The 26,334-nt window shown below is 44.0% G+C and overlaps 1 protein-coding gene across 1 annotated transcript; it reads left to right on the top strand.

Moving 5' to 3' along the window:
* Nucleotides 1-100: 100 nt before the first annotated feature.
* mfrp (membrane frizzled-related protein) lies at nucleotides 101-25,186 on the top strand. The gene is made up of 9 exons (XM_055660474.1): nucleotides 101-252; nucleotides 2,549-2,679; nucleotides 10,493-10,615; nucleotides 12,193-12,269; nucleotides 15,715-15,863; nucleotides 17,010-17,140; nucleotides 18,728-18,862; nucleotides 21,361-21,488; nucleotides 23,380-25,186. The coding sequence occupies exons 1-9, from the start codon at nucleotides 101-103 to the stop codon at nucleotides 23,605-23,607; spliced, it is 1,254 nt and encodes a 417-aa protein (XP_055516449.1). The 3' UTR covers nucleotides 23,608-25,186.
* Nucleotides 25,187-26,334: the final 1,148 nt, after the last annotated feature.

Genomic DNA, 26,334 nt, shown 5'->3' with positions numbered 1-26,334 from the left:
ACTCTTGCGGTCTCTGATTGCAGCATGTGGTGGGGTCTTTCGCAACTCCGAGGGAACGTTCTCCACCCCTCGCTACCCAGCACAATACCCGGCGAACCTGATGTGCATTTGGTGGATCTTGGCAGAGCCGGGGCTCGTGATCCAGTTTAAAGTCGACTCCCTAAACATCGAGGGGCACTCGCCTTGTCACTTTGACCGGCTGGATCTTCATGAAGAAGAGGGAAACGGGTTCAACACACATCAGTTAGCTAGGTCAGTCTATGTTCCCTCCACCTGTCCGTCCCTCTCCCTAACTCTCTGCAACTTGTGTAGGAAGGAACTGCAGATGCTGGTTTATACCAAATACAGACACAAAATGCTGAAGTATGAAGTCTGAAACTGAAGTTTGAAGAAGGGTCTCGACCCGAAACGTCACCTATTCCTTTTCTCCAGGGATGCTGCCTGACCCGCTGAGTTACTCCAGCATTTTGTGTCCAACTTCTCTGCAATTTGATTATTTTCTCTCCCCAGTTCTGGTGAAGATATTTGTTTCTTTCCCCACAGATGCCGTCTGATCTGCAAAGAGTAATTTTGTTTTTTAAATATAAAATGAGGTCAGTCGGCCAAGGAAGATGTAAAACTATTAAACTTATGTTGCTGTGATATTAGCTGAGCTAGTTGTGTAGGATCCCTGAGGATGAAGCTGATAGCTAATGTTAGAACTAACTCCGTAGGAGAGCTAAATTGGGCAGGGTGTTAAAACTAGCATTTGGATGGTGCAGTGGTGCAGTTGGTTGAGCTGCTGCCTGACAGCACCACAGGCCCATGTTCGATTCTGACCTCGGGTACTGTTTGTGTGGAGTTTGCACGTTCTCCTGTGTAGGTTTCCTCCGGGTGCTAAAGGTATCCTCCCACATCCTAAACACGTGCGGATTTGTAGGCTAATTGAGCTCCGCAAATTGCCTTTAATGTGTAGGGAGTGGATGACATGGGATAACTAGTGTGAACGGGTGATCGAAGGGCCTGTTTCAATGCTGTTTCTCTAAACCAAAGTAGAGTTGTTTTTGATCCCCCGACCACCAGCAGTCTGAAGAAAGATCTTGACCTGAAACGTCACCTATCCATTCCTTCCACAGATGCTGTCTGACCCACTGAGTCCCTCCAGCACTTTGTGTTTTATGCATGATTCTAGCATCTGAAGTTTCATTGCTCTTGACTTGGTCAATTCCCTGTTGGGACAATTTGGTTAAAATAGTGACTCTCGCACCCCCTCATCAACGCTTTTCTCAACGTGTTCCTACTATTTCTAGTTTTGGGTTCTAATTGTACTCCGTGTCACCTGGGCATTGAAGGGTCAGCAGATGTAGAGTCTAGACGGAGATCTCTTTCCTCCCACATTGACCACTTGCACCTAATCTAACTCGATCACCTGTACCCAGAGGTCAGAGCCTCAAAATTAAAGGAGGTTCCCTGAGGAAGGAGATGAGGAGGGATTTCTTTAGTCAGTGGATTGTGAATCTGTTGAATTAATTGCTACAGAAGGCTGTGGAGGCCAACTCAACAAAGATAGATAGGTTCTTGATTAGTATGGATGGCGGAGGTTAATGGGAGAAGGCAGGAGAATGGGGTTGAGAGGGAAAGATAGATCAGCCATGATTGAATGGCAGAGTGGATTGATGGGCTGAATGACCTAATTCTGCCCCTGTCACTTATGCACATGAACTTCTATTTACAACTCTCTGTCCTGTGAACTGGTGGATGGCAGCGATTTGTTATCCTTAGAGGTGTGGGTGAGCTTTTAAGAGCAGAATAGGGTTGTTTTGTGCAATTACAATTTGATGTTCCGAGAAGCACTAGGTGGTCGTGAGACTTTTAGCCACAGAGTAAAGGTGGGGGGGGGGGGGGGGAATAATCAGCTTTTGAGTTGCCAAATACCATTGGGAAAGAGCAGAACAAAGTGCTGGAGGAACAGTAGGGGGTCGTGCAGCATCTGTGGAGGGAAGAGGCAGATGACGTTTCGATTCGGGATCCTTCATCAAACTGATTGGCATAGGTGGGGGAGAAAAGTGGCAATGAGAAGTGTAGTTTGGGTAAAGTGATAGGTGGACGCAGGTGAGGAGCCTGGTGGGCAATTGGAGTAAGTGACAAAGGCTGGAGGTGAAAATGAAACAAGACTGTCAGATAAGGGGAGGGGTGAATGTAAAGCCGGAGAGGGTAATGGGGGGGTAAAAATTGGGAATTGGGGAGGGGGGGGGGGGGGAAGGAGCAGGGTGACGGGCTGGGGAAGGGAAGGGAAGGGAGTGGGGGTGTGGGAAGGTGGGTGTAGGCAGGGGAAAGAGAAGAGATGAGAACGGGACCTTTCATTTCATTTCATCGCTGGCGAGTGAAGCAACTTGTTTTTCAGTCGTTGCTCTTGTCTGTAAGTTGCAGACGAGCAGGAGGTCGGGAATAGTCGCTCCGCTGGGAGCAATTCACCATATTGATGGGAATTGGATCCCGGGTCAAACATCAGAAGGTCAATGCTGGGGTTTGGATTTCATCTCAAACGTTTTGCTTTGCCTTTGAACAGGTGGTGCGGGAATGTTGCGCCTCCTACTGTCAACACCAACACCAGCCGGCTCAAAGTTTCCTTCGTATCGGACGCTAGTGTTGGGGGACGGGGTTTTATTGCGCGATACTGGATGATCGCTCCAAGTGACAGTAAGTAGTGTCTATTGCAGACGGTTCGGGCGGGTGTGAAGAACCAGCGCTGGGGTCTCATCTCCAACGTCTGGATAATGATCACACGGAGAGGATTGGTCACCAACTGATTGTAGAGCTGACAAAATGTAGAAACACAGAACTGCAGATGCTGATTTTTACCAACGATAGACACAAAGTGCTGGAATAACTCAGGCTGGTTCTCACTGTTGAAATCACGACAAGGGTGCCAAGGGCAAGGGCACTCTTTCATTGTCAAATGCACTCGGGAGCTGAGAGAATGAAATTATTAGTTGCTACAGCTTTACACTCCCAGAGCTGAGAATTGCCACGACTGCACCTGGTACTAAGGAAATCAGAAGTGTGAAATGGGGACTTGGGATATCCTTAGCAGATAAGGTAAAGAAGAATGGTAAGAGATTCTATAAATTCATCTTTGCTGCAAAAGGCTGTGGAGGCCAAGTCAATGGATATTGCTTAGGCAGAGATAGATAGTTTCTTGATTAGTACCTGTATCAGGTGCTAGTGGGAGGAGAATGGGGTTGGGAGAGAGAGATAGATCAGCCATGATTGAATGGTGGAGTAGACTTGATGGGCCGAATGGCCTAATTCTGCTCCTATCATTTATTACCATATGACCTTATGAACGAGAACAACGATGTCCTGGAACATGTCGATATTACAACTGAGGTGTTTGCAGCCTAATGCCCCTGTCCCACTTAGGAAATCTGAACTGAAACCTCTGGAGACTTTGCGCCCCTCCCAAGGTTTCCGTGCGGTTCCCGGAGGATCCCAGAGGTTTTTGTCAGTATCTGATCGAAAGTGGTTTCTGTTTCTTCTATGTTCCGGCGATTATTTCAAAAAATTCAAAACCGGCCGTGACTAATAATAATAGGTTGCCGTTTTAAAAATCGGTAATTTTTTAGTTGAAGCCGGTTGCGATGCTAGTTGAAGGTGGTTGCCGGAGGTTGCAGGTAGTGGAAGGTAAGTAAGACCGGATGGAGTAAGACCTTCAACTACCTGCAACCTCCGGCAACCACCTGCAACCTCCGGAAGGTCTCACCTTCAACTACCTGCAACCTCCGGCAACCACCATGTTTAGAAATTCATCCTGCGTCAATGTGTTCTAGATCATTCAGCCTTGAACTACAGGAGGGAATAGAGAAGCTATGAATATTTTCACTTGATGATGATGATACTTTATTGCAACCAGTACCTATGTACGTCGGTACAGTGAAATTATTTGTTTTGCATAGAACCCAGTAAAGTAATAGTATAGATTAGCACAATCATAGATAAGTACAAAAGTACAATTGTAATGTAATAATAGACATCACCGAGACAGTACACAAAGAGTCGCCACATTTCTGGTGCCTACAAAGTTTCAAAGTTCTTAAGAGTGCAGTCTAATCTTGCCCTTAAAGGCCTATTGTCCTTTGTCCAGCGCCCTCTGCTGTTGTGGCAGAGGAAGAAAATATTTAATAGGGATGTCAATTATTAAGATTGTTGATGGATTAAGCAAGTTAAACTAGTTTCCATGGATAACCAGAGAGCATAATGTTAACATAATTAGTATAACAAAACGAGACGTTTTTATTTAGAGTTGTTATGATCTGCAAGTATTGGCAATAGTCCTTAGCATTAACAGGAACAATGTTACTGAACAAGCAATCAGCTTGACAGTGTAGAGCAAGAAAGAAGACATGTTGTGCGGCACGGTGGCGCAGCGGTAGAGTTGCTGCCTACAGAGCTTCAGTGCCAGAGACCCGGGTTTGATCCTGAATATGGGTGCTGTCTGTATGGAGTTTGTACGTCTCCCCCCCCCTGGTTTTCTCCAAGATCTTCGGTTTCCTCCCACACTCCAAAGACATACACGTTTGTAGGTTAATTGGCTTGGTATAAATGTAAATTGTCCCTAGTGTGGGTAGGATAGTGTTAATGTGCGGGGATCGCTGGTCGGTGCAGACTCGGTGGGGCATAGGGGCCTGTTTCCATGCTGTATCTCTAAACTAAGACTCAACTAAAATTTGATACATGAAGGGGAAATTTTATGGAGGTTTGCGGCAAAGAAGGGGCCTTTACTTAAGGATTTTTCATTAAACACGATATGGCCTTTATAGGAAAAGTTCTTCCACCTTCTTTACATTCCCATATCAGTGTTTCCAAGCACACATGAAGCGTCTTTCATTCTCCCCACATGACCTACTGGCCTAATACTGACCGCACCCTTTGCAACAAATGTAGGCACTTTGCCTTCAGGGAGATGGGAGTGATCTATCACAACTGCTCCATCACTGGCTAGTGTTGTTGTCTACTGGGATTGCTCTGGTTTCTGCTGCTGTGGCGAAATGCTGGTGCATGGACTCAACAGCTGATGTGAAGAGTCACGCTGTAACTGCATGAAACACATGGTGCAATCATATTCATCTTTTCGTTAAGTGTTTTATTAATGTTAACAGAGCAGTGAAGGGCGGGTTCAGCTCTATAGTTTAACTGGGAATGTTCCCAGTTTTTCAGGAAGTGCCGCTTGTTAGTTTTGGTCTTAGCAGCCTAGTGATTTTTCTTATGAGGAATGTGTTCTCTGCTGTGCCAGGAGGTTTGTGGTGGCAGCTCCTCGAGAAAGGTATATACTCATGCAGAGAAATCTAACCTCAGTGAAGCTGAACAAATTAGTGCCTGCCCTGGGAAAGTTTGATGGGAAAGTGTTAAAGGAGCTGATCCCTGTATCTAATCTGTGCAGTAACGCCCCACAAGCTTGTTGGAATAGTGGTGCAGTGCAAGCTTTATTCATGAGTCCATGATGTAAACTTCGAATGAGAGAAGAGGCAATTGTCCAGTTTGTGAAACTAACCACAAGTCCAATGTATTACAGCAGACATTTTCTGATCTAGTTAATTCCCTGGCGTGAGTCATGCATGAGTAAGCACATGAGGGCAGATAAAGTATCAACAAACGAACCATCAGCCAACAAAATGAGATGGACTTTTCAAAACAAAAAACGGATTACATTCTATCTTTGTCCCGCCCCCTCCCCTGGCATCAGTCTGATGAAGGGTCTCGACCCGAAACGTCACCCACTCCTTCTCTCCAGAGATGCTGTCTGACCCGCTGAGTTACTCCAGCATTTTGTGTTTACCTAAAGGATTACAGTGCTGAGTGAGGTCACTAAAATGAGTTTTAAAAGCTGGAATATTGCACAAAAAGGACTGGGAGGGGAAAGGCTTTTCAGTCGTGAATGGAATGGAATATAACCACATTTTATCCAGCAAGGAAGCAAAGAAGTAAAAACGTCTGTTGGATAAGTTCGAAGCTGAAAAGAATTAAAGAGTTCATCAGTAAAAATCGCTCCCATCTCCGATATCTGCTGTTCCTTCCATCATAGCCACTGCTCCATCATGACCTAATTGCTGCTCTTCTCATCATTCTCTTTAATCTCCTTTACCCATTTATGCCTGTTTCTCAGTTGGTACAACGTGGACCACCAAAACTGATGTTTTGGCCCACCGAGTCCACACCGACCACCGATCGCTCCATACACTAGCACCACCCTATTACAATTTCCAGAAGCCAATTAACCTACAAAGCTGCATGTCTTTAGGATGTCAGAGGAAACCAGAACACCCGGAGAAAACCCACGCGATCACGGGGAGAACCTACAAACTCCATATAGACAGCACCCGTAGTCAGGCAGACAAAAAATGCTGGAGAAACTCAGAGGGTGAGGCAGCATCTATGAAGAGAAGGAATAGGAGACGTTTTGGGTCGAGACCCTTCTCTCAGACCCATAGTCAGGATCAAGCTCGGGTCTCTGGCGCTGTAAAGCAGCAACTCTATCGAAAATTTCACCCCGAGAGTTGTGAATCTGTGGAATTCTCTGCCACAGAAGGCAGTGGAGGCCAATTCACTGGACGATTTCAAGAGAGAGTTAGATATAGCTCTTTGGGTTAATGGAAGCAAGGGATATGGATATGGGGAGAAAACAGGAACGGGGTACTGATTTTGGATGATCAGCCATGATCATATTGAGTGGTGGTGCTGGCTTGAAGGGTGGAATGGCCTACTCCGGCACCTATTTTCTATGTTTCTATTTTGATTTCAACGAGTTTATGATAAGCCATTGGGTTAAAATCCGGGTTAAAATCTTAGTTTTTCTTAGTGTTGCCATGTGGTTTTAATAGCTCCAGACTGCTGCACATTCCCAAAATACCTGAGCTTTACAGTGTGGGATAAGGTGACGGGCAGATCATCAGTTCTTAAGCAGCCACAAATCTCCCTTGAACTGCACCATTAGCCCTGGGTTGAGCTCTTCATTAGAAAGGGGTATCTTTGAGGGATAATACCCACATTCCTGAAGCCTTGAAATACTTTGCAACATGTCAGAAATCAAGCTGTTTTGAGTATCGCTAAGATTAATTGTTTTTCTGATAGAGGCTTGGAGATTGCAGGAGGAAGGAGCCAAAGAGACACAATCAATAAGTCTTCCAGAAATCGCATTTGTCACAAGCCAAATGGAGTGACTCATCTCGTACTTTTAATTAAAGTTAAGATGCAAACTTTCCAGATTTACGCTGGATCCCCTGGGATCACATGAAGATTAACGGGGGTTTCGGGACTTTGGCAATCCCCAGTCATTGCAAACACAAAGGTTCCTGATCCTAAGGTTGTATTTACATGCCAGCGGTTCTAAAGCAAGGGTCTGGGGGCTTAAATAATTGGTAGAGACATCGACGGAGGCCTGCACATGAATTTCATGCCACACAAACATATCGTTGGCAAGCGGTAGTGAGGAGACAGAGGAGACAGACTTGGTGACCCCTGATAGGGGAGGCGTGGTCATGGCATGATGTGTGGAGAGAACGAGGCTGTAACTGGAGATACTGAGAATTATTTTGAGAGACACAAATGCTGCAGAGATTTCAATTACTTTTCTGCAGTTTACTTTTTTTTGCCTTATTAAGGCTGAGATGGCGTTACATTGGATTTTTAACTCGATTTAATTGTTAGCTGTATTTATTGTGTGGAAATTGAGGCTTGGGTTAACTCCTGTGTAAACTGTGGTGGGGTGGGGTGGGGGAGAGGCTGTGCAGGAGAACGTTATGTGACAATCAAGGTTCAGGACAAACATGGGAAACATCTCAAATGCTACAGCAAAAAACAATGTTTTTGGAGGAGCTTAGTGGATCAGGCAGCATCTGTGGAGGAGATGGACAGACGAGATTGTGGATCAGAATTGTTCTTCAGAATGGCCACGATAGGGTGTTTGTCCATTCCCTCCACTGATGCTGCCTGACCCACCGAGTTCCTCCAGCACTTTGGTATGTTTTGCTCAGGATTCCAGCCTCCGCAGGGACTTATCTCCAAAGAGTTGCATCTTGGTGACCATTGATGACTTTGAGCACACTTCGGGGCACACAGAAGCTAAGTACAAATGATAAAAGGGCACACCACCTCATAAACTACCCACCTACTCGCTTGCCCCATCTGCCGAAGAGTCTCTAGTTCCCATATTGGGTTTATTAGCCACCTCAGCTACAAAACTTGAAAGCCGGCCATCCTCAATCCACAGGGACTGTCTAGGAAGTAGATGGTTCTGAAGGAGCAGGTACTGCGGTGGAAGGGTCAGCAGAGGGTGGGTAAAATCTACCTGTCAACTCTTCTCAATTTGGAGATACCAAACAATTGTATTTCCACCTCCTCATCCTTGCTGAAATAAGCAACATTTCTTGATCTACTCGGAAACGCTTCACTCTTTCAATCCTCTTCCAAGATGCTTGGCTGTGAACAGAATTTGGCTTTGGAAAGAAATGAAAGGAAATTCTCAAATGTTCTCCAGAGGATTTGGATTTAAAGGTTACATTTAAATGCATGGTTAAAATCACCCTTTAGACAGATGAGTAGCACGCAGTAATGTAATTTTGATGCAGATCTGAGACCACATCTTCTTTTGCAATATGGTTCTGGCAGCCCTGATGGTTCATTGCTTAATTTGTAGTTTAGCAGATATGTTTCTGTGGGACAAAGCTTGCATCTCGCGAGAAATAACTTACTAACTACGTTGCATGTACAGCACAGGCCGAACAGCTTGTGTTATGAATCTCTTCCTGTCCCTCTTCAACTAACAGTATCAACATATTTAATTCCCTTTGCATGTGTTCATTTAGCTTTTCTTCAAGTCAACACCTCAACCGTTCCTCTGGTTACATTTTAACATTTGATCATGTGATCATTTATCTAGCTTTATCTCAAATCAGCCTGCCGTATGGCCGTTTTTCTTCCTTTGCACCTCAACTCAATCTCCGTTTTTCCTCGGTTTTCAGGTTTTAAGTATGTGATCACTTTCGTCGTGTCATGATAAATATATTTCAAAAATAAACAGGCTTCATTTACATGTCAGCTTCCAACACACTTCGAAACAAAGTTGCAACAGAGGAACACTGAACTTTTCACTGCTGCAGCAGGCAGGGGAGGGCTGCAATCTTACATTTCCAGTTCCAATGGAGGAGACGGGTGCATGGTGGAATATTGGGTTGGGGGATCGGGGGAGGTTCTGCATTGGTCTAGTTAATTGTATCAAATCCGTTCTGAACGGATCGCTGTTTTGCATACGGGATCAGCCCAACACACTTCGAAACAAAGTTGCAAGACAGGAACACTGAACTTTTCACTGCTGCAGCAGGCAGGGAAGGTGCAATTGAGGGAGGCAAGGGAGTGCTACACTTACATGCCTCTTCAGCGCATTGGAGGAGACGGAGACCCCAACGGGTCTGCACTTAGTCGTATCCTGACTAGGTTCGAGGTTATTCATTGTATCTTCTGACACTGTTTGGCATACGGAGTTTGTACGTGCCTCTAGCGCCGGAGACCCGGGTTCGATCCTGACTACAGGTGCTGACTGTACGGAGTTTGTACGTTCTCCCCATGACCTGCGTGTGTTTTCTCTGAGATCGTTGGTTTTCTTCCATACTCCAAAGACGTACAGGTTTGAAGGTTAACTGGCTTGGTATAAATGTAAATTGTCCCTTGTGTGGATAGGATTGTAGCAATGTGCAGGGATCGCTGGTCGGTGTGGACTCGGTGGGCAGAAGGGCCTGTTTTTGCGCTGTACCTCTAAACTAAACTAAACTAATCAGAGTCCCTCACCGTTACCACATGCTTTTCAATTTGTTATTAATTGTTTTTAACTATCTTCCAATGTGTGATTTTAATGTGTTAAATGTACAAACATATTTTTTGATATTTTTAATATTTGAAACAATATGTTAATAATCCAACATGCTTCAAGTTTACTGTATGTATTTGATTCAGCGTTGATGAAGGATTCAGTAGCCCAGACAATAGTGACTGTTCTGAGAGCTAATTGATTTATGCTTCACCCATCCACCCTGCAATGCTGGCAGTCCGGCAGCATATGGATGTTATGGCAGTTTAAATTCCATTTGGAATATTTTGGAGGACCAAGAACCAAGAAGGAAGTCTGCACCAGGACCAGACTGAAACAAATGGTGTCGTCTGGTGCATGCAGCAAGTCATATTTGGATCAGTGAAAAATCTGCCCCATTACATCTTCTCATTTGCAGTCCAATTTCTTATTTGAAAATGTCAGCAAAGCTGATCAAACCTGGCATTGCCTCAATAAATCTGTGCTATTGTCTGTTCTGTTTCATTCGTGGCAAAGGCTTTTGCATTGTGTTTATTACCAAAGTTACCTGTGTTCTTTTCTAAAGTTACCTGTTGTTTTTTCTAAAGTTCCCCGGCTTTTATTAACTCTGCACGATAATTGAAAATTGCCATTATGTCTCTGCTTCTCTTTCAGAAAGCTGTGCCTGGGATGAGTTTCTGTGCGATGGGGGCCGATGTCTTTTTGCCAGTTTTAATTGCAATAATTTCTATGACTGCTTAGACGGGAGCGATGAGGTGAATTGTGCTCAGTATCATGGTAACTACCTTTCTCCTCATTAAACCGCATCGTCTGATATAAATCCCTACAGACGGCATGGTAGATATTCAAACACTGGTGTCAGAAAAATGTCAATTGCAAGGCCACTAAAATACTGTGATCATCCTGCCTAAAATGTTCCCGATATTGGCGGAGTCCAGAACCAGGGGCCACAGTTTAAGAATAAGGAGTAAGCCATTTAGAACGGAGACGAGGAAACACTTTTTCACACTGGGAGTTGTGTGTCTGTGGAATTCTCAGCCTCAGAGGGCGGTGGAGGCAGGTTCGCTGGATACTTTCAAAAGAAAACTTGATAGGCTCTTAAAGATAGTGGAGTCAGGGGATATGGCTAGAAGGTAGGAACGGGGTACTGATTGGGTATGATCAGACATGATCACATTGAATGGCGGTGCTGGTTCGAAGGGTCGAATGGCCTACTCCTGCACCTATTGTCTATTGTCTAAAACTGCTTGATTAGATTAATGTTGGCACAGAAATGCAAAATGGATGTTTTTCAACATGTTACGGGTTCCTCAATGTAACTGTGCTGAATCACAGGGTGAGGGTTACTGGTTGTTTCCATGTAGTCTGGATTCATTCATGGCCAATAATAACTCCATAACTATATGGAATCACTGAATTAAATAGTCAAGAGTTAAGAGTGTTTTATTGTCATGTGTCCCAGATAGGACAATGATATTCTTGCTTGCTGCAGCACAATACAATATGTAAACATAGCACATTACGGGAGAAGAAAAAAAGTTCAGTGCGTGTACACACAGGCACACATACTCAATCTCAATAAATAACAAATATAGTGCAATAATAATGATAGTCTGTTGCAGTTCCGAGCGTATTTGTTGTCGTGTTTAATAGCTGTAGGGAAGAAGCTGTTCCTGAACCTGGACGTTACGGTTTTCAGGCTCCTGTACCTTCTTCACGATGGCAATGGTGAAATGAGTGTGTGGCCAGGATGGTGTGGGTCTTTGATGATGTTGGCTGCCTTTTTGAGACAGGGACCGATAGATCCCTTCGACGGTGGGGAGGTCAAAGCTGGTGATGGACTGGGCAGTGGGCACAACTTTTTGCAGTCTTTTCGGCTCCTGGGTGTTCAAATTGCTGAACCAGGCCACCTATTTCTTTAATTTCATGTATCCAAAGTTGCAGTTCATAAGTTTGTAAGTGATAGGACCAGGATTAGGCCATTTGGCCCATCAAGTCTACTCCGCCATTCAATCATGGCTGATCATCTCTCCCTCCTTACCCCATTCTATCTCCGCCTTAAACATATCCATTGACTTGACCTACGCAGCCATCTGTGGCATTGAATTCCACAGATTCACCACCCTCTGACTAAAGAAATGCCTCCTCAATTCCTTCCTAAAGGAACGTCCTTTAATTCTGAGGCAATGACCTCTGGTCCTAGACTCTCCCACTAGTGGTAACATTATCTCCACATCCACTCTATCCAGCTCATTTTAAACATATCAACAATTTCTCACTATATAAAACCATGATGTGATTCTGAGGGTTATGTAATTGATCATTTATTAACAGTATCCCATTGATTTGTTTAGATTGCGGAGGGGTTCTGACTGCTTCGGAAGGTTCTCTGGCCACTCCCAAACACCCTGAGCAATATCCACACAGACAGGTATGTAACCAAGTCAAACATTAACTCGCATCCATCTGACTGATCTTTCTAATCTGAGGAAGGACATTCTTGCCGTAGAGGGAGTACAGAGAAGGTTCATCAGACTGATTCCTGGGATGTCAGGACTTTCATATGAAGAAAGACTGGATAGACTCGGCTTGTACTCGCTAGAATTTAGAAGATTGAGGGGGGATCTGATAGAAACTTACAAAATTCTTAAGGGATTGGACAGGCTAGATGCAGGAAGATTGTTCCCGATGTTGGGGAAGTCCAGAACAAGGGGTCACAGTTTAAGGATAAAGGGGAAATCTTTTAGGACCGAGATGAGAAAAACATTTTTTACACAGAGAGTGGTGAATCTCTGGAATTCTCTGCCACAGAATATAGTTGGGACCAGTTCATTGGCTATATTTAAGAGGGAGTTAGATGTGGCCCTTGTGGCTAAAGGGATCAGGGGGTATGGAGAGAAAGCAGGATACTGAGTTGGATGATCAGCCATGATCATATTGAATGGCGGTGCAGGCTCGAAGGGCCGAATGGCCTACTCCGGCACCTATTTTCTATGTTTCTATGTTTCAGCTGAAAATATCACAGCATTGCTCAACAACCCCCCTTCCTTTTAAGCAGTCCCTCAGATTGAAGATGATTTGTTTCCAATCCAGAATCTGAGCCCACGATGCACAAATGGGAACTGCAGATCCACAGTGTACATATACACGAGAAAGGGAATTACATTTAATGCAAGATAAAGTCCAGTAATGTCCAATTAAGGATAGTCATGTCATGCTCTCAGTGGAAGGTGGATTCCAAAATGTGTTTTTCATAATCTTGTTGTGGACCCTTTGTTATTGCAAGGCAGGGTGGTGTAGCAGAGGTAGATTGGTAAAGGACCTTCGTCTCATCGATGTTGTGTGTTGAGGCCCAGATTGAAGATTGATTCTGCGGTAATGTGGCCTGCATAACCTTGTTACAAGTTGTCTTTAACAACTGAGCTTTGATGGAGAAAGCACAAGGTGTTAGATAGAAGCAAATACTAAGGCAATTTGTCATATGGAGTATGCTACTGAAACATTGTCCAGATGTTCATGTGTGTGTGTGTGATTAATGCACTGTTTGGTCTAGTATGTGTGTGGTTGGGATAGTGCTTCTCTTTCTGGTAAACTCTGGTTTTTGACTAACCGGAAAGATAAAAATAATCTGATTTCCTCCATGCCCACATGTTTTGCTGCTTCATTCTTTGTACCCATCCATTTAATTTTCATCCGAGTTAATCCTCCTCTTCTGAAGACACTCATTCTTTATCGAGCCAAGTTTAAAGGTTGCAGGCAAAACACAGCCACTGTGTGGACCTGGTTGTGAGTGTTGATAGGCTATTTGAATATGATGGGTATGACAAGGAAGCACTCATTTCAATGTTTACAAGGGAACGCTTTATTCCCAGAGATGCTTTAGACTAAATATGGACAAGAAATGTACTGCCCAAATCATCGACCAAAAGATACTGGGGCAATTATACCACAAGAAACAGAATTAGCTCGTCCCAGCCCAAAGATTGTACCAGGATGGCACCTCAGCACTGCATTGTGGGAATGGTTTCCTAGATTACAGTATCAGTCCCTCAAATTAATATAATAGATCACTCTAGTATTTTGAAGACATTTTAAAACATTTGAAGAGCATTTTGAAGAAATGTTGAACATTTGAAGAGCAGCTGTGATTGTGGGAGGAGAGGTGGTGGATAGGATGAGGTTCAATTGGTAATCTGCTAATATCAACAACTAGATTGACATCATTAATAGACAATAGACAATAGGTGCAGGAGTAGGCCATTCGGCCCTTCGAGCCAGTACCGCCATTCAATGTGATCATGGCTGATCATTCCCAATCAGTACCCCGCTCCTGCCTTCTCCCCATATCCCTTGACTCCGCTATTTTTAAGAGCCCTATCTAACTCTCTCTTGAAAGCATCCAGAGAACCTGCCTCCACCACCCTCTGAGGCAGAGAATTCTACACACTCACTGCTCTCTGTGAGAAAAAATGTTTCCCTGTCTCCGTTCTAAATGGCTTACTCCTTATTCTTAAACTGTGGCCCCTGGTTCTGGACTCCCCCAACATCGGGAACATTAAATGATCTCATTGCTGTTTTGCAGGATCTTGTGCACAAATGTGTTGCCACACGTCCTACATCACAACAGTAACAATACTTCAGCAGTATTAATGCACACAATTGGCTGTGAAGTGCTTTATGATGTCCTGAAGTCCATAGTGGTGCTATATATAGTGGGGCCTGTGATTCTCTTATAACTTGCTGATGTGGATTAAATTATTGTTGCGCATGCCAACACTGGTTTTAACTGAGAGCTTGCTGCTTGGTAATTCAGTAGTTGTGAGATGCAAGACATCTGGTGCAATTGAACAAATGTACCAGATGCCTTTGCACTTTGAAAAGGGTAACCAAATAAGTATGGGGTTGTAGCTCGGTCTATGATGTTGCAGACGAGAGGGGCACATAAAAGTTGTGGGGGAGGTCATTGACAGATGTTGGAGTCTGGCTGAGGATCAACTGTGAGCAGTTACGTGCATGAGTTGGGTGTTGGAATGCGCCCTGAAGTCAGGATTTATGGATGTCATTGTGGCAGTGATTGTGCTACGGAGCCACTCTTGGCCATGGACAGCGATGTCCACTGCCCAGGGGATGGGAGTTTAAAAGGGATAGGTGAAGTGGATGGATTTTCAGTGAACCAGGTGGAGTTTAAAAACAATCCTGTAGTTTAGTTCTCACCATCACTGAGACTTAATTTTTAAAAGCCTGCAATGAGATTTAAACTTGGATCTCTGGAGTGCTGGTCTTATGTTTGTACATGACAACATGCAATCTAATTTTCAGTGTAAGATATCTTTCCACACTACCTTGTCAATCCACATGATCAAATATTTCACGGTTGAGCTCAGTGGGTGGCACGGTGGAGCAGCGGTAGAGTTGCTGCCTTACAGCGCCAGAGACCCAGGTTCGATCCTGACTACAGGTGCTTGCCAGTACGGAGTTTGTACTTTCTCCTGGTGACCTACGTGGGTTTTCTCTGAGATCTTCGGTATCATCCCACCCTCCAAAGATGGTACATGTTGGAGGTTAATTGGCTTGGTATAAATGTAAATTGTCCCTAGTGCTGGCTCAAAGGGCTGAATGGCCTCCTCCTGCACCTATTTTCTATTTTCTATGTTAGTGTGCGTAGGATAGTGTAAGTGGGCGGGGATCGCTGTTTGGTGTGGACTCGATGGGCCGAAGGGCCTGTTTCCGCGCTGTGTCTCTAAATTAAACAAAACTGGACAGCACATCCCTTTCTAAGTGGAGTGATGACTTCAATTGCAACATTCAACATTAATTGATGGTTTAGCCCTAAATACAACCAAGCTTGTTAATTGTTCTGTTTTATCAATGTACAGACGTGTGTGTGGCACATCTCGGTAACTCGGGGTCAAGTGGTCCAGTTGATGTTTCACAACTTCAGCCTGGAGTCTGCTGGAGACTGCCAATATGACTTTGTGGAGGTGCATGACCAAGCCAGCAGCAGTCCCAGCACACTCATGGGCAGGTAAGATCTTCAAAATACCTACATGGTTAAATTAAAAGGAGGGATGTGGTGGAATAGTGACCTGTCACCATTGGGCACGAGAGCTAGTCTCAACTTGGGAAGGTTATGCATCTACGCAACAGGAAAACTGGCACTCCAGCCCAACTCGTCCACCCCAACCACGTTGCCTAATAGCCATGTCCCACGGTATGAGTTCATTCCAAGAGCTCTCTCGAGTTTAAAAAAAAAATCAAACTCGTGGTAAGCATGGAGAATTAACGCAGCTGGTACGTCGGAGCTCGGGGACGTCTCTTAGCGGCTCGTAACGCTAACGGCACGTACTCGGGAAGACTCGCTAATGGCAGGTAAGCACGGGAAGACTCATGAAGATTTTTACCATAAATCTCCGAGTTCGAATCAGGGCAAACTCAGGAGAGCTCTTGGAATGAACTCGTACCGTGGGACAGGGCTTTAACTGAGCTTTGTCCCATTTGCCTGCACCTGATCCACATCCCACCATACCTTTCTATTCATGTACCTGTCTAACTATCTTAGAAATGTTATGATTATACTTGCGTCTCCACTGTGGCAGCTTGTTCCGCATACGCACCAACCTCTTAATGTTGCCCCCTGCTCCTTTTTCAGTATTTTTCTTCCCCCCTCACCTTAACTGCCATGTCCTCTCATTCTATACGGCTCCACGCTGGGCGGAAAGACTGGTTGTTCACTTTATCTATGTCTCAAATATGACCAGCATCTTGCAGCAATTGGATCCACCCCATAGACATTCTCCATGTTCAGATGGAGAATGGATTCTCCACAGCTGACTTGAAACACAATCTCTTACATTGTAGGACAGTTAGAATTATAATCTGTTTCAGTCCTCCATGAACAATGCTTTAATTCCAAGAGGTGTGGCAACGATGCTCGGAATGACAAGTGAGGTCTATGCAGTCCCAGAGCCTCCTAATACCCACTTGTTCTGTCTGGGTGGGGCGTGGAGGAGGGTGGGGGCAGTGAGGTGAGGAGGCCGAGGAGGTACATAGAACAGTGGTCGTTTGGTGGAGAGAAGCATTATTGGTTTCAGAATTCTCAGCGACATAAGATTATATGGGCAAAAATTGGACTAAAAATCCTCAATGTTTAACTGGTCTTTTTCTTTTGAAGATACTGTGGGGACTCCCTGCCTCCAATACTGATTTCCCCCCAACACGAGATGTTTGTTATATTTGTATCTGATGAGGGTGAATCAGATGAGGGGTTCTTTGCCACCTATCAGGCTGTCAACAAAAGCCAGGGTAAGAAAGACTGCAGCATCTTCTTGTTCTTGCACCCAAAACATGCCTTGTGGGGTCCTATTTACTAATCACTTCTATTTAATATTTTTGGTTTATTTGCTCTCTTCCTTGGCTCTGCAACGTTCCTGAGAAAGAAAACAAGTGTTTAAGTTTCTCTTGGGATGCTTTGTTCTGCACCACTGATGATATGGAATTGAGGTCATCCATAGAAGTGATCTTTATTACTTCGCCGAAGCAGGTGAGGGTCCCACCAAACCAAAAATCTGATCCATCATTGAGTAAGATAATGGCTGACGTTCTTCACAGCCATGTTCCTGCCTGGTCCCAATTCCCCTGTAGTCCAAAATGCAGAATTCCGAGTCCAGGATTTATGTCCGAGTCCACAACTCTATGTTGTGCGTTGTATGTCACAAGTTAAGGTCAGTGAACGTTTTGTGAGGGACTATGAGCTTAACCGACCATTTCACCTCAGTTTCTTCAGGTAAAGGCAAAAGTTACCATTTCTGAATGCAATTTTAACACTGCAATGTCGTAACATTATTTCATGTCATGTTGTTTCAATGTTGACTTGATGTCTTCGTTTTCGTTCTATAAATTGCCCTTCTTTGCATATCCATCAGCATTTAATTTTAAAGAAAGTAAAAGAGGGAACTGGAAACGGAGAAAGAGAAAGCGAGGTTTGATAAAATAAACCTTCATCCTTGCATTTCACCATCTCATGATGTTCCTGAATTCTTCAGTCATTCAGTACTTTTGAGGTGTGAACACTTTTAATATAGGCTCAAAGAGAGACACTAAAAGCTGGAGTAACTCAGCGGGACAGGCAGCATCTCTGGAGAGAAGGAATGGGTGACATTTCAGATCGAGACCCTTCTTTTAATATAGGCTCGACAGTTTGCATTTTCTCAGAGATGGGGGGAGTGGGCAAGACATCAGCTGAACACTTCCACTAGGAATGTAGTGGATATTACATGGTATGTAGCTTCAAAGCTGAATGAGCCAAAGGAATAGAATACACCATGTAAAATTCAAGTCCCTTTTCTTTTTTGAATCAACCTTTTGTGATGTATGCTAAATATTTGTTTGTATCTGTGATTTGCTATGACTTTGGTTGACTCAAATCCCTTTCATCTTGACTCCAGGACTTTCTATTTATATTTTAGTGATATTTGGGAACAAATCAAGTTGTAAGCACTGGGCCTAGAAGCTCACAGGATGTTTAGTTTAGAGATACAGTCCGGGAACGGGCCGTTTTGGGTCCACTGAGATCACGCCGAAAAGCAATCCCCGCTCACTAACACTCTCCTACACACACTAGGGACAATTTACAATTGTACCAAGCCAATTAATCTACAAAACTGTATGTCTTTGGAGAGTAGGAAGTAACCGGAGCACCTGGAGTAAACCCACGCAGGTCACGGGGAGAAGGTACAAACTCCGTACAGACAACACCCAAGGTCAGGATCGAACCCGGGTATCTGGCACTGTAGGGCAGTAACTCAACTGCCGCGCCACCGTGCCGCACTTGTGTCAGACTGTGTTAAAACCACTTAGCCTGACCATTCTTCCTTGGTACTTCTTTCTCAGTGGCATGCGGTCCTCATGAGTTCAGCTGCATAAACGGGCAGTGTGAAGCGATGCAGTGGGTGTGTGATGGCTGGAACGACTGCTTAGATGGGAGTGATGAGATGAACTGCACTAACATCACACATCTGCCTTATGGTATGTGCTTGTAGAGATTTTAAATGGAACCATGACATGTAAGAGCCAGCATACTGAGTAACTTAGACTTTAAAGACTTTAGACTTTCGAGATACAGCACGGGAACAGGCCCTTCGGCCCACCATGTCTACACCAACCAGTGATCACCACGTAAACTAACACTATCCTACATATTAGGGACAATTTGATTACTTATCAAAGCCAATTAACCTACAAACCTTTACGTCGTTGGCTTGTGGGAGGAAAGTGGAGCACCTGGAGAAAAACCACGCGATCACAGGAAGAACATGCAAACTCCGTACAGACAGCACCCGTAGTCAGGATCGAACCCAGGTCTCTGGTGCTGTAAGGCAGCAACTCTACTGCTGCGCCACCGTGCCACCCTACTGCTGGACAAGTGAAGTCTACGGTCCATGTAATTCATTTTTACCTTCCTGGTAGCAACTTAATGCAATGACAGCATTGTTGACTCATTCTGGGCATTAATCCTAATTGATTTGGAGGGAGGCAATGGGAGGCAATGTCTCACAGCTCCAGTGGACAGTATTATCTGTGTGCTGTTTGCTGTTTTCCCTATAACTATGCAGACTTCTCCTCAGTGATCTGGCTTCATTCCACATCCCAAAGACACGCTGTAGGTTCATTGGCTACTGTAAATTACTCCAGGTATTGGTGTGAGAAGATAAAGGACACAAAAGAAAAAAATAGATTACAAGGAAGTAAATAATTGATGGGATTGGAGGGATGTCACAGTAAAGTATGAAACTTTAATTCAGGCAGCACAGTGGTGCAGCAGTAGAGTTGCGGCCTTGCAGTGCCAGAGACCAGGGTTCAATGTTGACTACGGGTGATGTCTGTATGGAGTTTGTACATTCCCCCTGTGATAGCATGGGTTTTCTCAAGGTAGTCCCGTTTCATCCCTCACTCCAAAGATATACAGGCTTGTTTAGAAAGGTAACTGGGTTCTAAAGTTCTAAATTGTCCCTCGTGTGTAAGATAGTGCTAGTGTACAGGTGGGTCGGCGCGGACCTGGTAGGCCAAAGGCCCTCTTTCCGCGCTGTATCTCTAATATCTAAACTTTAAAGTCTAAGCTTGAAACCCATGAATAAGGCAGGGATAAACTTGGTGATGGAAAGATTTGCGTATCATAGATCCCCATCTGCTGATTTCTCCTGTGAGGCGACATTTACCACAATGCTAAATTAGTCAAATTATTCATTTGGTTTATCCCAAAATATTTCCCGAAAGAAGATTATACGACTTGGACTTGGATTAATTAATACTAACTAGTTCCCACATCTGTTGTACGAGGCAACTTGACTACGCTCTCATTGAAACCATGTGCAGATTCATTTTAAATGTCACTTCAAGCGCAGGGTGTGTTCTCTGCCTCTGTATTTAAAAATGTATTTCATAACATAAATGTTTATCAGTGTCTTCAGAAATTAAGTGTTTTATTTTGTAAGCTCATGCTGAATGAAGACAACAGTGAGGGCCACACACACAACTGGAGGAACAACACTTTGTATTCTGCTTCGGTAGCTTACAACACAATGGCATGAACATTGAATGCGCCAATTTCAAGTAATACGTCCCTACCCCTTTCTGTTTCCTTTGCCTCCCCACCCTGGTGGACATCCATTCCCCTACTATCTTCTGCCCCACTAGTTACTGTGCCCTTTTCCCGTCTTTCTTACCCCTGGTGCCTTATTATCCATTTATCCCCCTCACCCTGTCCTCATGCACCATGAGACTTTATATTGAATTCCTCTCTTTAACTGAAACCCTTCATCTCCTTTTCACCTCTAGCCTTTGTCACCTACTCCATCTAACTGCATTTAGTGAAAAAATAATATCGGCCAAAATTTTGTTCATATCGCCATCTAAACTCGAATGTTGAACGCAGATGTTGACTATGAAAAGAATTACGCTTTCATCTTGGAATAGCTTGTGCCTCAAAAAGGTACAAGTATATCTAGGAGAGAGTGTAAAATGGATACAAGGTTAACCCTGCAGTGCATCTTGAGTTTCATGAGGTTTTAATGATTCTTGAAGGCCTTCGATAAAATATCCTCTTAAAACAAAGTCTATGTTTTGAACATAAATGGTAAACCTTATATTTTATTCCTTTGTATCTAGAAGTTAGGCCACAAAGTGCCGGAGTAGTTTAATGAGCCGGGCTGTGTCACCTATCCATATTCTCCAGAGATGCTGCCTGACCGGCTGAGCTACTCCAGCACTTTGTGTCTTCCTTTGTAAACTGGCATCTGCAGTTCCTTGTTTCTACATTATCTATGCTGATGATGCTTTAGAGTTGAAATATCCACTTATACCCTAGCAACTGAACTTGGTATCTTCTCATCAATGACAGTACTCGGAGGTATATAGACCCAATGATAATGAAGGAAGGTGGTCACAGAAACGTATAGATCTGCATCATTACATTTAAATTGGATTTTTCTGGAACCTGGCCTGAATATTTTCCTCCTCTTTTCCAGAAACTGCCTGTGAGAAAATTGAAGTGGAGATGTGTCAAGGACTCGGTTATAATGAAACGTCATTCCCCAATATCTGGCTTGAGATTCCAGATCAGAGAAGTGCTATTTCTACCCTGAAGGGTTACAAGGTAAGAGAACATGTTGTCCCTACTATACTGATGACATGACAAGAGATGCTGAGCAGAATACTCAATGTAAAATAACCAAGCATCGGAGTCTGTCAAAATGCACAGTTCCCACTTCTTTGAAATGTTTTACTAAGTGCATTGAGTTAGTGGACTGAGTTTGATATAGATCAGTAATGCTGTTTTGATAACTATCGCTTCCAAGACACTTTGAAGAGAAACAAAATGTGTTGTGCATTAGATTTGTCTGTGCGCTAAAGGGTGATGGGTCTTATCAGGGGGAAATGAAAAGCCAGACTGCTTTGATTTTGTGAATAGTAGAAATAAGTTATGAAATATCCTGAAGTTCCATCACATTATGAGCAATGAGAGATACCATTCTGGCAAACACCTAGGAACGTTGAAATATTCAAATGTGATACCAACTTGCAGTTTTATTACCTTGAGAAAAATATAAAATATTTATAATGTATTCAATCAGTTTATTGCAGCCTTACCCGATACTGATTCAATGCCATGGACAACTCTGGACAATTACATCTTGATAGCAAAAGACAGTCATAAACACTTCCATTTCACTTCTCTGTAGTTAGTCTCTTGGCTGCTGTTGTTCTTCAGAGGCAGTTATCCCACCCTGGCCATGCGGAAGTGTGAGTTTCAGAAGTTTAGTAGCATCATTCCACTTGGAAACACAGGATAAGAGCCAGAGATCAGGAGAGATAAGTTTTTTTTGGCCTTCCATCACAGCGATGTGATGGATGTTTATGTAAAATGTAAATTATGTTGTGTCTGGGGTCTATTTGTTTGTAATGTATGGCTGCAGAAACGGCATTTCGTTTGGACCTCAAGGGGTCCAAATGACAATTAAATTGACTATTGACTATTGACTATTGATAAGAACACGTTTTAAAAATGCATGAGGTGAGGTGAATCAAGAATTCATTAATAGTAGATTACAGGAAGAAATGGAGATTGAGGGATCTGGTGGTTTACGTTTATTATTGTCATGTGTAACTAAAATGAGGTACAATGAAAAGATTTGTTTTGCATGGACTCCAAACAGTTCAGATATTATACATAAATACAATCGTCAAACTCAAGTTTGTAGGAAGGAACTGCAAATGTTGGTTTAAACTGAAGATAGACACAAAAGGTCGTGACCCGAAATGTCACCCATTGCTTTTCTCCAGAGATGCTGTCCGACAAACTCAAGTATAATTGGTGGAGCAAAGGGGAAGGTGCAGAATACAGTTCCCGGCATTGTAACACATCAGGCCCAGAGATCATGTCCGCATTGAGAGAGAGAGAGATGAATTAACAGAACCCGAGCTTATGAATGGACAGTTCAGAAGCCTGATAATGGGAAGAAGTTGTTCCTGAGTCTGGTGGTACAAGCTTGCAAGCTTCTGTATCTTCTGCCCAATGAGTGCGGGGAGGAGGAGGGATGGCCGGGGTGGGACGGGATGAACAGTCATTTCAAACAGTGAAGCACGATTATTCTAAAGTTACTAGATCTAGTGATTTATGTCTCTGCGGGGGAGTTGCTAAGATTGTGACATCCTGCTCCCAACAAATATTTATCTAACTCCTTCCTATGGGAACACATGACCTAGCTAAGTCACTATTTCTTGCTGTTTGGTTCTTGGCCTCTCATATCCTTTCCACTTTTATCATCTTTATAGTTGGGGAGAAGGCATGAGAATGGAGTTAGGAGGGAGAGATAGATAGATCAGCCATGATTGAATGGTGGAGTAGACTTGATGGGCCAAATGGCCTAATTCTACTCCTATCCCTTATGACCTTAGTTGGGTGTTTGATCCAGTCAAGGTTCCAGTTTCAACCATTCGTAACTTGGATATTACAACACTAACAGCCTATTCTTTCCTTTCCACAGCTCCTGACGGGCTTGGTTTGCTATGAGAATCTCCGCGTGCTGACTTGCAGCATCTTTGTGCCCAAATGCACATGGGATGGTGGTGTCCTGCCACCCTGTCAGTCTCTCTGCCTATCTACTGAGAAACAATGCCAACACTCACTCGAGTCTCTGGGCATCATGTGGCCTTTTAACTGTAACCTTTTCCCAGATTCTGATGACCCCATTGAATGCGTGGGACCAATCTAACCCACGGCCACATCTGTCTTGGACCCAGGAAGAGAAATTGTTTTAATTGCAACTCACTAACAGCAGCATTTGGGAGACTGCATGAACAAGTTTTGTCAAATGCTAACTATGTATTTCTTTGCTGAACTTGGACAATTTTTTTAAGTTCCCCCCCCAATCTGAAGTTTCATTCCTCCTTTGCTGAGACAAAGTCGGCATTCACGAGCTGAGTTGGTCTTGCAGTTGGAGATGGGTGGATGCAGGTCTGGAATATCACAGCTACTGTGTGCACTTGCATTGGAACAATGTTTGTTCCAAGGCAAGGCAAACTACAGCAAAAGAATTTGCAGAGAACCAATTATTATCTGAAATATGGTGTCTTCATAACCACAAAATGTGTCCGTGAGATGGAAATTGTTTTAAAAACTCGTGCAAATCTCGGGCTTCCCCTGGCACTGATACTCTAACATGCACAAAGACGTTTGCTCTGTGATCTTTCATCATCGGTAGATCCCATGGAGATCAAAGAAGAAAGTTGTGGTATTGTGGGGTGAGGGGCTTATAAATTCATATGTTCTAGGAGCAGAACTAGGCCATTTGGCCCTTCTAGTCAACTCCACCATTCAATCAATGTAGCTTTCGTTCTCAATCCCATTCTCTTGCCTTCACCCCATAACATCTGACACCCTTCCTAATCAAAAAAGGGTAAACATGACTGGATAGAGAGACCGAGGTAGGAAGATCAGGTAAGTAGAATAGCTCTAAGAAGCTGCAAGGAAGGCAGGGATCACTGCTGATTTGTTGATTGAGTTTTGTGCCACGTCTGATTTCTTCAATAGACCAGTAGACCAAAGACTCGGAGAATATGGTGCAAATTTTATTTCTGGTGTTTGCTTTTGCTGAGAGGCAGGTCATGAGAAGTGGGAAGTGTTCCACACTTTCTGGGGTCGTGCTGTGAACTGTTGTTGATGGAACCAGGGCCGGGGGATGTTTGCCTTACAGATGTTCAGTGCGTGATCCATACTATCATATGCTTTAGTCATCACTATGCATACCCCATAGCCTCTGAGCGAATGCACATCACATACAGAGGGGATTTGGCTGAAAAGTGCCAAAGTGTATTAGGTTGGTTTAAAATTTAATGGAAGATGGTTTATAAATGTTGGGTAAATGGGGGAAAAAAGTCAATTTGTTTTCCAGTTGGTATCACTCTGCTACTGGACATTACTGCTGCACCTTTTCTCTCCGGGATACTTTCTACTTCTGTACCTTTGGGCAGCCTTTTCTTTGGAGCAATTGCAGGCTCACATCTTGTTAACTTCCACCCTGTGCAACACTGAATAACCCGTTGATTCGTCAAGGACATGCATTGAATCAATTTGGAATCACCTCGTGAATGGGTGCTGTTTTTTTAATATGGTCTCTGTATAAACTGTTCACACAACTCGCTGAGAGTAAAGGGCCTGTCCCACCAGCATGCGATTGCATGCGTCTAGCGCGACGAAATGTGGTGGCTTGAGGCGTACAGCCTCGCGGGGCCGGTACCAACTTCCAACCGCGGAGCCGTCTGGAGTTGCGCGGGGCTAGTCCCGACATCATACTCGCCAATCAGCTGGACAGGAGGCGGGCCGACTGAATTTGGACGTCGCACGGCATCAGGCGGTGACGTCATCGCACAACGACACACCGGGCAATGATGTCATCGCACAACGCCACACGCTAGGTGTACACAATCAAGACGCTGTGTACGGCATCAAGACGCTGCATATGGCGTCGAGACGGTGCGTATGGCCTCAATGCGACTGTGAGCCAACAGGCCGTTGCCGCGCGGAATTTTTGGACAGTGTCAGTTTTTCGGAGCCCCGCGCGATGTCGGGACCAGCCCCACACAACTCCATACGGCTCCGGCGATCGAAGTGGGACCGGCCCCACGAGGCCGTACAGCTCAAGCGACCACGTTAGGTCACGCTCGCCGCATGCAGTCGCATGCTGGTGGGACAGGCCCTTAAGACATTTGATTATGCCTGTAAATCCATCTCATTGACCAAGCTATGTCCATTATATCATATGATTTCAACATTCATGGAGTGCAAATTTAGCACTATAGTCTCCTAGACGGCATCTTTCTTTAAAAACCATCTCTATTGTGTCTTTCAAACCAATCGCCCCCACAGTTCAGCAGATGGCACCAAGCCAACACATACCAGTGAGGTTTTGGGTATGATGCAAAGTGTGTATAGAGTCAGCTAATGTACATGAAGAGTAATAACTTGGCTTCAGTAATGTTATAGTCAGCAACATCAGGAGGGAATAGTAGAAATGTGGAAAATGCTGGAGTGAAAGATGGCTTGACAAATCCACTTTGAACATGGTGAAAACTAGCTGCGTTGCATAATTTTGCCAATTCAAATAACTGATGAAATTTGGGTACAGAAATGAATTTTATTTTTACGTGGTTTCAGTTACTGGTCATTTTTACTTTCGGCTGCATGTAGACATTTGATGCCTCTCGTACTGTCTAATAAGTAGAATGAATTTTGAAAAGTTCTTGCATTTGTATAAAAATAAACTACAGATGGTGAAATCTGAAACAAAACCAAAAGCTCTCCTCAGTCTGTCACATTAACTCTGTAATTTTCCACAGATGCTGTCTGACCTGCTGTTTCCTGCATCTTCTGTGTTTGTCTTGCATTTATGTAGTGTCCTGTCACTTTACTCACCAGCACCTTGTGCACGATAAATTATTTG

The sequence above is a fragment of the Leucoraja erinacea genome, chromosome 32, assembly GCF_028641065.1.
Source record: "Leucoraja erinacea ecotype New England chromosome 32, Leri_hhj_1, whole genome shotgun sequence".
NCBI lineage: Eukaryota > Metazoa > Chordata > Chondrichthyes > Rajiformes > Rajidae > Leucoraja > Leucoraja erinaceus.
The sequence above is the reverse complement of the archived record's forward strand: the minus strand, read 5'-3'. Positions and strand labels throughout refer to the sequence as shown.

Bases quoted from the DNA above. Each gene is read 5' to 3' on its own strand.
- mfrp (XM_055660474.1), top strand. From the start codon at position 101: ATGTGCATTTGGTGGATCTTGGCAGAGCCGGGGCTCGTGATCCAGTTT. The intron at 253-2,548 runs GTCAGTCTATGT...GCCTTTGAACAG, and splicing joins AACACACATCAGTTAGCTAG to GTGGTGCGGGAATGTTGCGC. The intron at 15,864-17,009 runs GTAAGATCTTCA...TTTCTTTTGAAG, and splicing joins CCCAGCACACTCATGGGCAG to ATACTGTGGGGACTCCCTGC.